This window comes from Macaca nemestrina, chromosome 16 (assembly GCF_043159975.1).
Source record: "Macaca nemestrina isolate mMacNem1 chromosome 16, mMacNem.hap1, whole genome shotgun sequence".
Classification (NCBI taxonomy): domain Eukaryota; kingdom Metazoa; phylum Chordata; class Mammalia; order Primates; family Cercopithecidae; genus Macaca; species Macaca nemestrina.
This window is the reverse complement of record NC_092140.1, coordinates 4,169,386-4,186,396: the sequence shown is the minus strand read 5'-3', so window position 1 is coordinate 4,186,396 and position 17,011 is coordinate 4,169,386. Positions and strand designations below refer to the sequence as shown.

The window sequence follows — 17,011 nt, the reverse complement described above, 5'->3', positions numbered from 1 at the left end:
CACTAGATCACTACTAGGTCCTTTCCAATTTTATATACTTTTGAGGAAGAAATGTGAGTTGACAGATGCTCTACCAAGTAGCCACCACCACCCAGGGATACCACCACCATGATGATGGAATTGATGGCCACAGTATGAAAGTTTTTAAGAGCTCTGCCTATTGTTCCCAAGGACTCTATCTCCCTGACACACTGTGACATGTGAAGAAACGTCAGTAGCATGGCTGGCCGGGCTGGATTCCTCCTGGTCCCTTACTACCTCTTTCTCTTTACCTTCTCCTTTGAGCCTTAGCTCTCCATGCCAGCCACACTGGCCTCCTTCCTGTTCTGGAACATACCGGGCAACCTGCTGCCCCAGAGCCTTTGCACTGCTGTTCATCCCCTTTGCCTACCTGGATTCTTCCCTTAACATCCAGAAGACTGGCTTTTCCCCACCTTCAGGTTGCTTGGCTCAAATTTCCTTTTCCTCCCTCTCCCTTTCCTGCTTCATTTCTAGAGCGTTTCACCACCTGTAGTGCTTCATGTCCTAAATGCACAACAAAATTAAGTGTACTTCCTAGGTTTCAAAGGCTGACAGTCCACTGAAGACTTGCCCACTTTCTCTTATTCTTTTTAGCTTGAAAAACCAAATCTGTTTCTCTCTAGCCTATCCTTTACTATTGCTCAAATGGATGAAGTAGTTTTGAGACAGTCTATATGTAATAATTGTCATCTTTGTAATGAAAACATGCAGAAATTTAATGGTTTGAATACATTTAAAAATTAAAGGGAGATCTCACCATTTTTGCCATCGTCCTTTCTGCCTCCAACTTTCTACCTTTCTCAAACACCCCATAAGTAAAGTTCCTTTTATGTTGTTGTTGTTGTTGTTGTGCCTAAAAGAACTGTAAAAGGTGGCAAAAGCTGAGAATGACACAAGACTCATCTGTGACCAATTCTCCCATCAGCCTCACGGGTGGCTGACTTGGAGCTCTCCAACCCAATGGGACTTCCTTCTTTCTCCTCCACTGGCCACCACCATGGTGGGCAGGGGGGCCAAGAGTGGGAAGCAGCTCTTTGAGCCAGGGGGGGCTGTGGTTGGCAGGAAGGGAGGGGGCTTTCCTGGACAGGCCAGGGATGCCTGTACAAAGAATGAGATCAATACTCTTAACGCAGGCTTCGGAGCCGCCTACTACGAAAAGGAGCCAAGAAACCTAACAATGGGGAAGTTTCTGGAATACTACCGTGTATGACAGAGACTGAGCACAGAATGAAATACCAGGAGAGTATGGCCACAAGGCCACCGAACAGCTCAGGGCAAGCTAACATCTAGGAATCGGGAGAGGAGCAGAATCAAAGCTACTATTTTTCAGAGAAGAAAACTCACAACCACCACCTCATCTGATGCACCCCAGGCTCGCGCAGGGGTGAAGCGGTGAAACATCTGAGTGGTCCCAGCTGTGAATGGGACCAGTACTGTGAATGTTCCAGCAAGGACATCCACAATTGCAGCAGTGACATCCCATGAAACATGCCATTATCTGTGCTCAGCCAAGATTGGCTACAGGGTGGACACTTAGGAAAAGGATCAGAGGGGCTGCCCAGAAAATGGCGCATAGTGGGATGCTGCCAAGTTGACTCTGAAGGCACCTAGGGGACAGAGGCCCGGCTTCACACTTCTTCTGCATCTCCCAGGACATCTACTCTTGTGCTGACACACGCTGAACTCTCAATACATTGATTGGCTTAAAATATCAACTACGTTCCGCCTTTAGGAAATGGCTGAAGACCCAGTGAATTCTAAACAGTCCAGCTGACCTGGACACACCAAGACTCACACAGATGAATGCGTATCACCCAGACTTGTTCTAAGAACTTAATTAAATGCTCCCTGCTGGGAAAACTTGGACATGTTATTGCAGTGATTGTTTCATCTGGAACTAGGACCACTGATAAGCTAAGCTGCAAATAATAGTAAGATTGCAAACTGAACCAAGGTGTGTCCTTTCTACTGGACCACTGAAACTTTCATCTATCCCCAAACACCAAAATGCCCTTATATGTGGAAGCTACAAAACCTTTAGGAGAAAATTATCATTTAAAAAACTTGTCAAAACAAATAATCTCAACAATGTCTGCAAATTCATTGATGCTTACATCTAAAGGGGTTTTGTGTAGCATTTGTATCTGGTATTTTCATACAGTTCAATATTAAAGTTCCAATATTTTCTCTTTTGCTTTCTCAGCCAGCTAAATTAAAGTTAGTTTTCTGAAACTGACTGCAATTAAAATAAATTTACAATCCTGGATTTATAATACATTAAAAGAGAAAAAGAGATTTGGTACTTTTGCAACTAATACATTTTGCTAAAGCACACCCAAATATACTTTCAGTTCAACTATACACTTAGTAGATGTCTACTTGGCAACATAACAAAAGTTATTTGTACAAGTCTCCGCACACTCATCTGACATATAGAACTGGAAGAGGGCATGGGTAGCTCACGGATTTGTTTTCTGTTTCATTTGCAGATGTGAAATGTTACTGTAGGTCGCTTTTACGCAGGAAGACAATAAAAAGTGAATATCTACTATCATACCAAATAGTTTTATGGTATACCAAATATTTTACTTCATAAAACTGAAGCAAAGCACTTTAGTAATTTATTTTTTAAAAATGCACCCAAGGTGTGGGGTAAAAAACTGACCACAAGACTCTACTTTTCCAGGAATTTCTGCCATCTGGGAAGTTCAGAAACCCTGCAATGTCCACAGTAAACTAGGGTCCCAGTACCTCCATTTCTGACCTCTTCAAACAAACACAGTCTCTGCTCAATACACTCCAATCCATGACTTACTTAATCCTGCTTATTGCCTGGAGTTTCTAAAGGATTATGTGCATGGTTTTTAAATTTAGTAAGGAAATTCTGGCCTATTTCCAAAACTTTTCTCCCTACTTCACAATTCCCCTTACTTATCCACCCATCTGAGTATGGGAAGTACCGAACAAAGGAGGGCAGAGAGGCCCACCTGGCATGCGCTGGGCCCGGGCAGCGCCGGGCAGTCATGGGTGAGGGCGGCCACTGAGATGCTGGGATCAGGGGCGGCTTCTACCGAAGACCTGGGAATTCAAGGGATCAGATGGTCTCTGACTTCAGTCCCTATTTTCGGTGGCTTCACAGCACAGAGCAGTGCAGATAGGTATATGCTCTTCCCAGGTCCTCTGCAGAGGGCAAAAGTTCCCATTGTCACCAAACCTCGCTGGGGAAAGGGCTTCTGGCCTATTCATGAAGACCCCCAGACCACACGCCTGGATCAGTTTTCCTGACTAAATTGGTGGGTGCTCAACAAACCCATCACTGCAACACAGGGTGCTGGGAATGTGGCTTTCTTCTTAACCTGGAAGGGGGTCCGTAAGTCCATTCGCCCTGATAGCAAAACTGCTTTCCTGCTTTGCTCATTCAACCAGGTCTCCAATCTCACCTGCTATCTGGTGAGTCACGGGGCTCACCGCTGGGGGTGCTGGCCACGAAGGAGGTACTCTCCCCTGATGCTGAGGGGCCTGACAGCTCACACAAACCAAACACTGCACTGCCCACAAGCGTTCCAGGCCACAGGTTTGCCTATTATGTGTTTTAAAGTGTGAATATCTTAAGAATTTTTATGTGTTTGCTAAAGTGTTTCTTTCTGCTTTTGAAAGTGAGGTTATAGTCACGTCTTGAGAAAGACAGCAGCTTCTGTGAAATTAAATTTGTATGAAAACTATTTATCTTCATATAAAAATCCAGCTAAATGATTTTTTTCCCTGAGAATTATAAAAAAGAAACAATAAACAACGAAGGCTGTTAAAAATAAAAAGGCACTGACGAAATACTCAAAACCCCAGAAGATAACCACCTAGCAATGACTGACTAGTTACTTATTGGTCCTTAGGCAGATTCTCAATTGGTTAGTTTTCAAATAAACTCATTAAATAAGTTAATGACTCATTTCTTAGCAAAATGTTAATGGACTTATCCATAATGGGGAATATATGATATTTCACTTATAGAACAAGCGCCTGTCTTAGAGACACAGAGAGCAGTGACTGAACGCACCCACTGACTCATCAATCACTGTGTCACCTCCCCCCCCAGGCTGAACCTGTTACACAGAGCAAAGACTTCAATTCTGCTAGATAATGTAGGCCTTTTTCACTCATCCCAATAACTTTGTTTCCTTTTCTTTAACAAAGTGAATACATGACCGAAAACATTTGTCAAATCTTCTCCCCGCTCAGTAAACACTGTCCACATAGTCATGAAGAGCCATATTTCTCTGATTTATAACACGTTTCCTCATTTAGGAATTCAGCATTCTCTATTTCTGGCTTTCAGGGTATCTTTTAGTCTATGGATGAAGAAAGTTACTAAAATGTTCCAAAGTAAAAAGACTAATATCATTTCTACAAATACTACGTTGTTCTAAAGAGCATAGGCTGTATCCTGGGAGAAAGTTATTCATCAGGATACAAAGAACCAACTGAGATGTGTCATTGTTTGTATCACATTCTCCTATTCTTTCTTGATGATATCTACAAACAACTCTACCACTAATTAAATCAGTGACCTTGACTAAGACTCCCGACCTCACACAGCCTCTGTTTTCACAACTTAAGTAAGTTACATTCTATCAACAGTTCTCAACTCTTCCTTCTCAGAACACCCTTGCATATTTTTTTCTTATTGTCACCACCTAAGTTGCAAGAGTTTTAATGTATTTGATGGTGGTGGTGGGGAGGTATCTTACCAAGTATCATAAACTGTTCGCTTTACTAAGATGTAATCAAAGACAGCGAGAGGAATCTAAGTTTTCCACTTTGTCGACACATCTAGAGGTCCAGGAAGCATGACTGGAGTCCCCAGAACAGATCCATCACCAACTTAACAGTCAACTCTAAAATTCACTAGCAACATGACAGCCTTGAAAATAGCATCAAATACTAAACTCTCCAAACTGGTGGATGTAAAAACTGATTAAAATAAATAGAGGGCTTTCCTACCAGTCTTCCTCCTCAATTGTCCCCATTTTTCTTTGAATTGATACCAAGTGGAAGAAAAAGGGGTGGGGGGTAAGTAACTATCACTCCAGCAAAATATTAACTTGAAGGCAAGGGTCTAGAATAAAATCCTAATGTAATTATTGCATATGAGCTTCCCGAGCAGACAATACGACATTCGAGAACTGGGCTAGGGATACTAAGATGTTATGAGGTTGAACCGCACACTCCTTCCCCTTTTAGCTCAGAGATCTCGGGCAAGTCATCTGGCCTCTCCACACTGTAGGTTCTCAATTCCAAAGAATGGGGTTCATGGTGGTTCTGCCTATGCCATAGGATTTTTTGGAATAGGGTACAATATTGTATATAGGAAAATGTCTTACCACTATAAAGGGAATAAAAACACCTTTTGAATTTTACACAACTCTTTTAACCCCAAGAGGATAATAGCAGACAGTTATCTGTCCATATTGATCAGAATAATGGTACATTGTCATTGCATTCAACTTCAATAACATTCTTTCAAAATCTTCAGTTGCCAGTTGTCTGCCAAGTTATGGGATTATCTGTTACACTTACACTTTGGAGGCCAAAGATTGACTTATTTAAGTCCATAGAATGCACAGAGAAAGCACTATATCACAGTCTTAAATATTAAAGATTAAGCATTAATACTATGCAAAAGAATGAGTCTTTTTTTTTTGGAGACAGAATTTCACTCTTTGTTGCTCAGGCTGGAGTACAGTGGTGCGATCTCGGCTCATTGCAACCTCTGCCTCCCAGGCTCAAGCGATTCTCCTGTCTCAGCCTCCCGAGTAGCTGGGACTACAGGTGCACGCCACCATGCCTGGCTAATTTTTGTATTTTTAGTAGAGACGGGGTTAAACCATGTTAGCCAGGCTGGTCTTGAACTCCCAACCTCAGGTGATCCGCCTGCCTCGGCCTCCCAAAGTGCTGGGATTACACGCATGAGCCACCACGCCCATCCAAGAATGACTCATTCTTAACATAAACATAAGTATTTTAAGGTAACAAAATCACACAGTATAACAGGATTGTAAAGTAACAAAATCACATAGTATAATGAACTATATCATAGTATCTGCTTTTATGCATTGAAAACAATTGAAATTTCATACCACACCATAATAACGGACTCAAGTATTTGTACTAACTGTATAGGGGTAAAGTAACAGTAGACTAAGCTTAAGTTATAAAGTTTCAACACGAACAAAAAACACATCATTAATACTTGAATTTCGGTTATGGAGAAAAATATCACATTGAGCCTCCCAGAGCATCACTGAATGAGATATTATGGAACCACACATACACACATACACATACACATACACACACACACACACACACACACCAGCCCCAAATATTTATTTCTGGAAAACCCAATACTCTTTAAAATGAATATTAAAAGATCCAGCATTAGGCTGGGTGCGGTGCCTCACGCCTGTAATCCCAGCACTTTGGGAGGCCAAGGCGGGCGGATCACGAGGTCAGGAGATTGAGATCATCCTGGCTGACACAGTGAAACCCTGTCTCTACTAAAAATACAAAAAATTAGCAGGGCGTGGTGGCACGCGCCTGTAGTCCCAGCTACTCAGGAGGCAGAGGCAGGAGAATAGCTTGAACCCGGAGGTGGAGGTTGCAGTAAGCTGAGATCACGCCACTGCACTCCAGACTGAGTGACAGAGCGAGACTGTCTCAAAAAAAAAAAAAAAAAAAATCCAGCATTTACAGGGTGCAATGCATGTGATCACTTATCTTTAAAAAATATATTGTGGGTCAAAATATTGTATCAAATATTCCAAATTTCAATAAAAACACAGTAAGCAAGGAATATTTTATAAACCTTGTGTATATAGATATCATATAAGACATAAGAAAACTGGACAAAGTTTCCAAGGTTTCACCTCTACCCACTCAAGTTTTACAGTGTCTTTGGACACATAAAAGTGACTCTATACAAACTTAGTATTTTTCTAGTCTAATAGAAAATTAATCAGAACCACCAAATGGACTATTTGATCATTTGTAAACATGTAACCTATAAGTTTTAATCCAATCTATTTCGGAATTCTTATGTAATGAATTCACTTAAGTAATAAAGCTATAACACACAGTAGCATCTTGCATTATTTGCACCTACAGAGCAAAATGCTGGCACACAATATATACTCCAACTCTCTCTATACTAATCTTCACCTATGCATTTTATTTTAGCACCCACTTAATGTTAGTCTCTGTAGCTATCTTGAAAGAAACTAAAATAAATAGCAATCATCAACCTCATCATCTCCTCCATGCCAAATGATGACTTTACTACTTTTCTTCAGAAAAGTCTAGCACTGAGCTCTGTCTACAATAATCTACCTTAAGTGAGTCAGAATAACCACTGCAATCTGGAAGAACCCACTCAAACTAAATATAGAAACAGTGTCCCTGTCTAAACTTGGACAGCATTATTTTCACAAAAACCATGATCTGACAGTTAGTATGTTTATAACCAATACTTTTGGACATTCAGAAAATGTTGTCTTCATTTGTTCATTAAAATGCCAACACTAAAATGTTCTGTTCATCTTGTATAGAAATATACATTCTGCTCTCATCCATACTAGAGAAATTAAACAGAGAATCCACCTGCATTACAGCTGTCCAAATGCAGGACAGGGTGGCACAGCACTTTGCTTCACCCGGTGTTTTCCTCACTCTACTTGGCAATGCAGATAAAAGAATAAAGTTACATTTTCCCTTAAGTTTATAAGGTGAAATGGGAACACTTAATTCTGTGCTACTCCCCCTAGAAAAAACCCAAAACAAACAAACAAACAAAAACCCTTTCTACTTGCCAAATCTGATACCAAAATTAACTAGCTCTTGGAACTATGCTTCTGAAGAAAATGCATTAGTGGGAATTTTAACAGAAAACCCATTATACTCATGCTGTTACTAAAACTTTTGCAAGTTCTTCTCTTCAGAAAAAAGAGCCTCATTTTTAATACTGATACTTCTAAAGAAAATAAAATATCAATTCTCTACTAAGATTCCTTTTGGGGGGGTAGAAACACAAAATAATCACACATTTTCCTACTATGTTTGATAAGCACAGTGCTACCATCAAAACTGCAGGAATGACCATCCTAATTAAATCAACCCCAAAGAATGAAAGCTCAGACTAAACAAGGAGTAGTCAAACAACCGCAGTGTTCTGTTTTTCCTTCAATGCATTCAGCATTAAGAGGCGATTTTTAAAATGTATATTCGAATTATACACTTTCATCTTGTCAACATCTCTTAATACATAAACAAGTCATAAAAGGTAGTCAGAAGTTCAGTCTTAATATAGTTTCAGGATTACCATACTGTTTTCTCTAATTGTTACTTTACTATGTAATTCAGAACACCACTTTGTTACAATCTGTTCATAAATATCTATGAACAGATCTTAAATTAAACAAAGGGGGAAAACAATAGCTCTTGGGAGCCTGGAGTGGAACTAGCAATGAAGCAGTAAAGGTAAGCAATTTTCAAGGTGCTGCTTCCATTTTCAGACTACACTGTTACTGTTTGTTTCAATATAAGAGTACCCATTTACAAAAGTGTCTTTTCTGAATACATGCATGGTTTCAAAGTAGTAAGTATCAACAATTGGATTTATTAGCATCTTCCTTTAGAAGAGCTTAAAACACTCTTGATGTTTATGATCTCATTTGCCTTCCAGCAGCCTTGTGACACAGAAAGGGGAGGATTATAATTACCCCCATTTTACAGACAGGGAAAGTGAGAAGGAAGGATTAAGTGGCTCGCCCATAGACACACAATGACTCATTAAGATCAGCAACTAGAAACCTGGTTTCCTGATTCCTGGTTTAGTGTTCCACATACTATGCTTCCTTCTATGAAGTACTATTTTTGTAAAGGTTTCTCTTTCAATAAAGGAAACAGAACAAGTCACGTGACTTTCATTCACGAAAGCCCGTGTGTGTTTTCATTAGCACCTTAGTTGTCTGCTCCTGCGAAGAGGGCAGCAGCAGTGCGTGCCATTATCTTCTTATGGCCAGAGCCAGCCAACTAAAGCAAACCAGCGCCCGCCACAGCAAACAGAAAGCTTGTGTGGTTTGTCAATCATCTCACTGGATTTCTGAATTTAGGAAAATTCTCTTCTTTACAACTTCAAAAGGCAAAACTTTTCAACATAAATCGTGATTTTATTGTCCCTTTGGAAACATGTCTCTTATCATTCTTTCACCGTAGGATAAGAATTGATAGTCCTTGTATCCAACAAAACTTAAATATGGATACTTTCAGTGGTAATTCTGATCTAATCTGTTTTATACATACATACATACATATATATATATATGTGTGTGCCAATTTTAGAATAAAATCCCTAAAATCACTAAAGAGGAACACTAAAACAGCATATTTTATGGCATTCATCAATCTACTATCCTAACACAAAAACATAAAAAGTTACTAGTAAAAATCAGTTTTAAAGCGCAGGAAATTCAGTAGCGTATTTCCAATTCCCAAACAACAAAACCTAACAAATTGGTTGGAGTTTCCACATGCATACACACCAAAAACACATGATAAGTAACTTTAACTTGCCCTAAAATAAGATGCATAATTTAGAGTTTGCTCTGGACTAATAAAAACAGAGGTACCTGAGATACACGTTTTAATTGGCTCTTGCATTGAAACCCCATCCCCATTCACAATTCTATTGTAAACAACTGCCAGACATGGCTGGAACCTTACCTCTCTGCTATCACTTATGCAAATGCCAAACATTACCCAAGTAACCCCAAATTATTCTGCATCAGCATCACTAATGAGGTCTTCCCAGGCAGAACAGGAGGAGCTCAGGGTGGAAACACAGGCCACTTTTAAGAGCTAGGGAGGGCAGGGGGCCGCCTAGTAAGTGCTTTCTCTACTTGTCTTCAAAGAAATGCTTTGCGAGTCTGCCTTCTACAAATCATTGCCTTAAAGGACACTTATCTACTGTGAACTCTGTATTTATGAGCATCACAAACAAATTTCTAGTGCATGTGCAAGTTAAATAAAAGTGGATATTCATCCCAAGTTCCTAAATGTTTCCTTTCTGTCTCAACAGACCACAACTTTGGTGCTACGTGGCCTAAGGTGACACTAGTCTTTCCTATTCTGCTGTTCTCTGTGTTCAACTTACTTTACTAGAAACCCAGTGGGGCAGATATTTCCTTTTTTAAAACGTGATTTGGCGTGGTGGACTGACTGCAGTTGTCCATTTTGATTTAAAAGAGTCCTTAAAAATCTTAGAAGAGGGTTCATCATGATACCCACACAAACTTCGGGAAAACAGCAGCCCTAATGATCTCTCATCTTTGTTCAGCAGCCATAGAACGCAGGCTTCTGTGTGGACTTCACCATCGAGAATCCTACGGCTGAAAGGAAGTTTACGTTGGTGGGAAATCTTAAATGAAAGCTCAATCCAGTCTCTAAATAAACTTATCTCTTAGAGTTCAACATTTTCACTAGCCTGAAAAGGGCACTGTCTCCTATTTGGACCCCAATTCTGAATGTATCAGCTTCATCAGAAAGGCCTTGAGTCCCTCCAGGCCTGTAGGCACAAATTCCAGCTTATGGCCCCTGCTATGGCAGAGCCCACTGCTGAGGCCCCACCTCCACCCACTCCAGGTTTGTCCCACTGGCTCCACTGAAAGCAGGAAAAGGTGTTATGTTCTTAGGCTGTTTTCTGATTAGAATCAGATTCCGGCAAGATGTAGATTACTTTCATGTTCACACTAGCATATACCCATTTGTGCAGACCATAAATATGTGTGTGTTTCCCTCCTCAATTATACTGCTGCTGTGTTTATAATGGTCTGTGTCTTAAAGGCAGCTAATCCTCCAACTTTCTGACACACTAGCAATAGTGTATAAGTAACTCCAACCAAAGTGACCTTCAGCTGAGAATCACTGTTCATGGGACACATTCTGGCGACTTCCAATGATTTAATTGGATGCTGAAGCACCACACTCCTGATAATTCTCTGTGACTCTTTTCATCTTCTAGTCTACGGTTTTAATAAAGGAAAGAGCTTTTCTCTGTTACACTGGAATAACAGGGTATTCACCCCACAGCTATAATTTTAAATCCCATGGACCAACAGTCCTAAGTATACTATAAAACAGATACTAGATTTGGATAGCACTAAACTGGTCTATTTAAGAACAAAAGGCTGCGAATCCCCAGCCACCTTGATCCTCATCTTATGACCCTTGAAGATTGTTTACACCTTAGGCTCACATCTAGTCCACCATCCAAATGTTACTATATGTTTCACTGTTCCCATAAAGCCTCTATCCTGCTAGGAACCCCACAAAGAAAACAGCTACGAAATTAAATAAAGTCTCCCGATTTGAACATTCACCTTTCCCTTTCATCTCCCCCACCCAAACACCATTCAAAGTTTAGACAACCAGAATGCACCACCAGCTGCAAAGTCAGCCCAGCTCTGTCTCCTCACGGATATTTGATGAGAACGCGAAGAACAATACCAGCACCCTCCTATCCAATTGTTCTTGAAAAGACCTGTGTTTTTTTGTCTTTCCCTGTTTTCTCCAAAGCACTGATTGTAAATCCTGGCTGCACATTCAAATCATCTGGACAGGTCTGAAAAACACCCATCCCTGCCTCCTAGACATCTCATGTTTCACTTCAATGTGTCTTGGCATGAGGCCCAATCGGTAATTTTTGAATCCTCCCCAGGTGAGTCTCACCTGGGGCAGGGTCCTCAGAGGGTGGTCCCCTGGCCAGCAGCATCGTCATTATGTGGAGACTCACTAGAAATGCGCAGCCCGGGCCGCGCCCCAAAGCTACAGCATCGGAAACTGCGGGGTTAACACAGGCCAGAGATCCATGTTTCAGCAAAGCCCGCCAGGTAATTCCCACATATGCTCAAGTTGAACACCACTGCATTAGGCTGTGTGCAGCCTTACCGTTTCACCCTTCAGAGAAAAACAATGCCTCCGATGGAAAAGCTCCTACAGTTTATGTGTAAAATGGAAATAGTTAACTGTCACTATTAACAGCCATCAAAATGGATGCTCATTTCTTAAATGACTTTCAGGTCTGAATCTTCAAGCTCACCAAGAATCAGGCGGAGCCCAGCTCCGGGAACACAGAGAAAGGTGAAAACTGCAGCTGCGGGCAGCGGTCCGGACCCGCAGGTCCTCCGGAAGAACGGACCCAGGCACCCAGGGGAAGACAGTCGGGTGCCCCACGGCCTCTAGTGTGGCCGGTCTGGGAGAACTTCCACTGTGTTAAGGGACAGGGGACTGTGGGACGCACAGAATGGGGGAATGGGTGGGGCCTCAAAAATCAGTCTCCCTCCCACGCGGAAAACGTCATTCAACTCAAAGACGAGTTTTCTGGCAAGTTCTCTGAGGGAAGAGAACAAGGCAGCCCACAGAAAAACAAAACAAGGAGCCAGAGCCAGGCTGTTGGCTTCAGGGTCAAGGTCCCAAAGAAGTGAGAGCAGTGAAACCCAAGAGGCTCCCTCACCGCCCCACCCCTGCTTCCCGCCAGACGCCAAGGCAAAGGGCCTCACCTTTCACGATGGTGGCCTCCTTCAAGTGGTGGGACAAGAAGTCAATGCTAGCGTAGGTGTTGGCAGGGGGCAGGGCACCGGGACCTGGCCCCCCGCACCCGCCACCGGTGCTGCCGACGCCCACAGCGCTGATGAGACCCCCGAGGCTTCGGGTCCGACCCCAGGAGTTCTTGTCTCCCGGCTGAGGAAGCGGCGACTGCGGCTGCGGCTGCGGCTGGGGTGGCAGCCCGGGCTCCTCCCTCACGTCGATGGCGATGTAGTTGAGACCATTCTGGAAGCCGGCAGAGGTCTCTCTGCGCATTGGTGACCCACCGCTCCCAGGACAACCGACCAAGCCCCCGGGCTGACCCGGGGTCCAAGGCCGGCCCTGCGGTGCCAAGGGGGGCGCCGGCTGCAACTGTCTGGGGGAGGTGGGCGGCTCGTCGCCCCCTCCAGGGACGCCGCCCACGCCGCCCTCGCTGCTTTTCCTGAGAGACACATTTTCCACGGAGGCCGAGTTGTGGCGCTTGGGGTTGTGGGCGAAAGACGGGGACACGGGGGTGACCGTCGTGGTGGAGGAGAAGGTCTCGGAGCTGTGGCGGCGGCGGCCCCCCTGTGGGTCTGCGCGGATGACCTTGGCGCCGCGGTGGGGGTCCGGGGGCTGGCTGGCCTGCAGGAAGGCCTCGACCCCCGACACCTGCTCCATGAGGCTCAGCCTCTTCACGCCCGACGTCGGGCTGGCCACGCGGACAGCTTCTGGCTTCGCGGGGGCCGCGATGGGTTGCGGCGGGGTGGCGGCCACACCGAAAGCCATCTCGGTGTAGTCACCATTGTCTCCGGTGTCCGAGGACGAGGCGGCGCCTGGGCCCTGGACGGTGGCAGTGGCCGAAGCAGGGGGCAAGCGGTACAGCTCCCCGGGGGGCGGTGGTGGCGGTGGCGGCTGCAGGGACGACGACGGGGATGCGGACGGACGCGGGGGCAGCGGCGGATACGGGGAGGAGGCCTCAGGGGACAGGAGGGCGTCCAAGGAGCCCACGGGGTGGCCGCTCCGGGCGCCCGGCTTGGGAGACTTGGGGGAGCTGAAGTCGAGGTTCATGTAGTCAGAGAGCGGGGAGCGCTGCCGGCTGTCGCTGCTGGTGCCCGGGGTGCCTGAGCCCAGCGACGAGGCCGGGCTGCTGGCGGACAAGAGCGAGGAGGACGAGGCCGCCGACGCCAGCAGGGGAGGCGCGGGCGGCGACAGGCGGGCCCCGGGCTCGCCAAAGTCGATGTTGATGTACTCGCCGGGGCTCTTGGGCTCTGGCGGCAGTGGGTACTCGTGCATGCTGGGCAGGCTGGGCAGCCCCTCCAGGGACAGGCGCGTGGGCCGCACAGCCCGGCCGCGCTGGCCCAGGAGGCCCTCGGGGCGGCCGCCGCTGGGTCGCACGGGCGAAGGCACTACGGGGTGGGGGGGCTGCGTGGGGCCGGCCCCGAAGGCGCTGGCCGCCTGGCTGGGCCCTGGCGTGGCCTGAGGCTCCAGCCGCTCCTCCTCCAGGATGCGCCCCACGGGGGAGCTCATGAGCACGTACTGGTCGCTGTCCCCACCGCAGGTGTAGGGGGCCTTGTAGGAGCGGGGCAAGGAGCTGTAGCAGCAGCCAGGAACGCCCCTGAGCGGCTCCCCGCCGGCGTGCAGAGCTGCGGAGAAGAAGTCGGGCGGGGTGCCCGTGGTGACCGCGTCGCTGGGGGACACGTTGAGGTAGTCCCCGTTGAGCAGCAGCTTGCCGTCCGCGTGCTCCATGGACAGCTTGGAGCCGCACCACATGCGCATGTACCCGCTGTCCTCGGGAGAGCTCTCGGCCGGCGAGCTGGCCTTGTAACCGCCCCCGCTCGCCGGGAATGTCCTGCCCGCCGCAGAGGTGGGCGCTGGCCCCGCAGGCCCCGCAGGGGGCACGGTGGCGGCGGCAGCGGCGGCGGCCCTGGGCTGCAAGATCTGCTTGGGGGCGGACACGCTGGCAGGGCTCATGGGCATGTAGTCGTCGCTCCTGCAGCTGCCGCTCCCACTGCCCGCGAGGGCCGCGCCAGGCGTCATGGGCATGTAGCCGTCGTCTGCACCCAGATTGCTGCTGGAGCTCCTGTGGGAGCCGATCTCGATATCTCCGTAGTCCTCTGGGTAGGGGTGGTAGGCCACCTTGGGAGAGGACGCGGGGCAGGACGGGCAGAGGCGGCCTGCGCTGCCGGAGAAGGTGGCCCGCATCAGGGTGTACTCATCCAGCGAGGCGGAGGAGGGCTGGGGCACCGGCCGCTGCCGGGCCGGCGTGGTCAGGGAGTAGGTCCTCTTGCGCAGCCCTCGGTCCAGGTCCTGGGCCGCGTCTCCCGAGACCCTGCGGTAGGGGCGGCCACAGTGGCTCAGGGGCCTGTCCATGGTCATGTACCCGTAGAACTCACCGCCGCCGCTGCCGTCTCGCGCGGGGGGCGTTTCCGCGATGGACTCGGGCGTGTTGCTCCGGTGGCTGCAGAAGGCGCGCAGGTCGCCGGGGCTGGAGCCGTACTCGTCCAGGGACATGAAGCCGGGGTCGCTGGGGGAACCCGAGGCGGAGGCGCTGCCGCTGGAGGGCCGCTGGCCGGGGCCGTGGTGCAGTGGGTGCGGCAGGGGCGGGTGCGGGCCCGGCGGCGGCGGGTAGGAGCCCGAGCCGTGGCCGCTGCTGGACGACAGGGAGCCGGGGCTGGTGGCGGCGGGCGGCGAGTGCGCCACAGGCATGGACATGGAGCGGCTGTGCTGCAGCGCGCCCCCTGCCGGCAGCAGCGCCACCTTGCTCCCGCGGCCGCCGCAGCCGCCGCTCAGGGTGTGCGAGCGGCTCAGGGGCGCGCGCACTGGCCCGGGGCTCAGGGGGCTCCCAGCCACCGACACTGGCCTGGCGCCCGCGGCCGCTGCCCCCGCCGCCGCGCCGCCGTCGCCCTCGCTGGCGGTGCGCACCCGGCACGAGCTGCACTTGGCCGCCGGCGGGGTGGCGGCCAGGCTGTCGGTACGCGAACGGCGCACCAAGCCCGTCTGGCTGGGGGGTAGGTTGACCAGGTGGTGGTGGCGGCGCGCGCCGGGGACGCTGATAGGGTGTGTGGCCGACGACCCCGACGACTGGCTCTTGCTGCGTGGCCGGAACTCGAAGAGCTCTTTGAGCGCCTTCATGGCCTCCAGGATGGTCTCGTGTATGTTCTGCGCCACCACCGAGTCATCCGCCTGCATCCACAGCTCGCCGGGACCCGTGACGGCCGAGCGGCCCACCTCGATGAAGAAGAAGCTGTCCGAGTGGCCGCAGCGGCGGATGTTCATGAGCTGCAGCGTCACCGACGGCTGCTCGCAGTTGAGCTTCACGAAGCCGATGGTGCGCGCCGACAGGCACAGACGGTAAACGCCCGTCAGGTTCTTGCTCTGGCCCAGACCCTTGGGCTTCAGGTTCACCTGCCACACCTCGCGGTAGGCGGCCGTGGCGGGCGCCACCAGCCCGTAGGTGTCCTCGGCGCCGGCAGAGCCGCCCAGGGCGCCGGGCAGAGAGGCGCTGCAGGACGCGGCGGGCGCGGCGGTGGGGGGCGCGTCTGCGGCGGCCGCGCGGCCCTCGCTGACCAGGTCGGTGAGCGCGCGGTACCAGCCCTCCTGCTCCTGCTCGTTCTCGGCGGCCACGGCGAAGTACTCGTCCTTGGTGTAGAGGGCGATCAGGTACTTGTGCTTGGCGTCGGCGCGCTTGTTGATGTTCAGGCAGCAGTCGAGCGCGATCACCCGCTTCGGCGCGCCTGCCTTGCTCCGCCACTTTTTCTCGCTCTCGTAGTACTCGAGCCGCGGCGGCTGCGGCGCCGACCCCCCTCCCGCCGTCGCCTCGTCGCCGCCCGTGCCGGGCCCGCGCAGCACGAAGAAGCGCTTGTGGCCGTGCTTCTGCTTGCGCAGGTAGCCGCACTTGCGCACGCTGTGGTTGTTGTTGTTGTTGTTGTTGTTGAGGTTGGGGCCGTCTCCGCTCGCCGGCCCGGGCGGCCCGTGCCGCGGCGGGCTCGCCATCCCGGGCGCTTCAGGCCGCGCCGCCCGGGCCCGGCGCCCAAGGGCTGGGGCGAGGGGCGGAGGGGGCGCGGGCGGGGGCGGCTCCCTCCCACCCTTGCGCCCGGCCGCCCGCCCGAGCACGCGTCCCTCGGGCCCAGGCGGTGGGGAAGGTCCGGGGAGGCCCGCGGGGGCCAGCACCGCTCGGCTGCGCCGCGCCCTCCGCGCTTCGGGGCTCCCAAGGATGCCCGGCGCGGGCGGTGGCCGCCCCCCGCCCCGGCTGCCTGCGGCCGCTGCCTCCTCAGGCTCTCGGGCGGCGCCGGGGGACGCGCTGACTGGGCCGGGAGTCGGGGTCCCCGAGCCGCGGGGCCGAGCCTAAGGCGCGCGCGGCCGCACCGGGGCTGCT

The 17,011-nt window shown here is 49.6% G+C and overlaps 1 protein-coding gene across 1 annotated transcript in view; it reads right to left on the bottom strand.

Annotated features, from left to right (window-relative positions):
• LOC105485304 (insulin receptor substrate 2) overlaps positions 1-16,979 on the bottom strand; it is a 30,774-nt gene extending 13,795 nt beyond the window's left edge. Inside the window, exon 1 of the mRNA XM_024793953.2 lies at positions 12,630-16,979. Coding sequence (XP_024649721.1) covers positions 12,630-16,629 — 4,000 coding nt within the window. The 5' untranslated portion in view covers positions 16,630-16,979. The remainder of the gene's footprint in view (positions 1-12,629) is intronic.
• Positions 16,980-17,011: the final 32 nt, after the last annotated feature.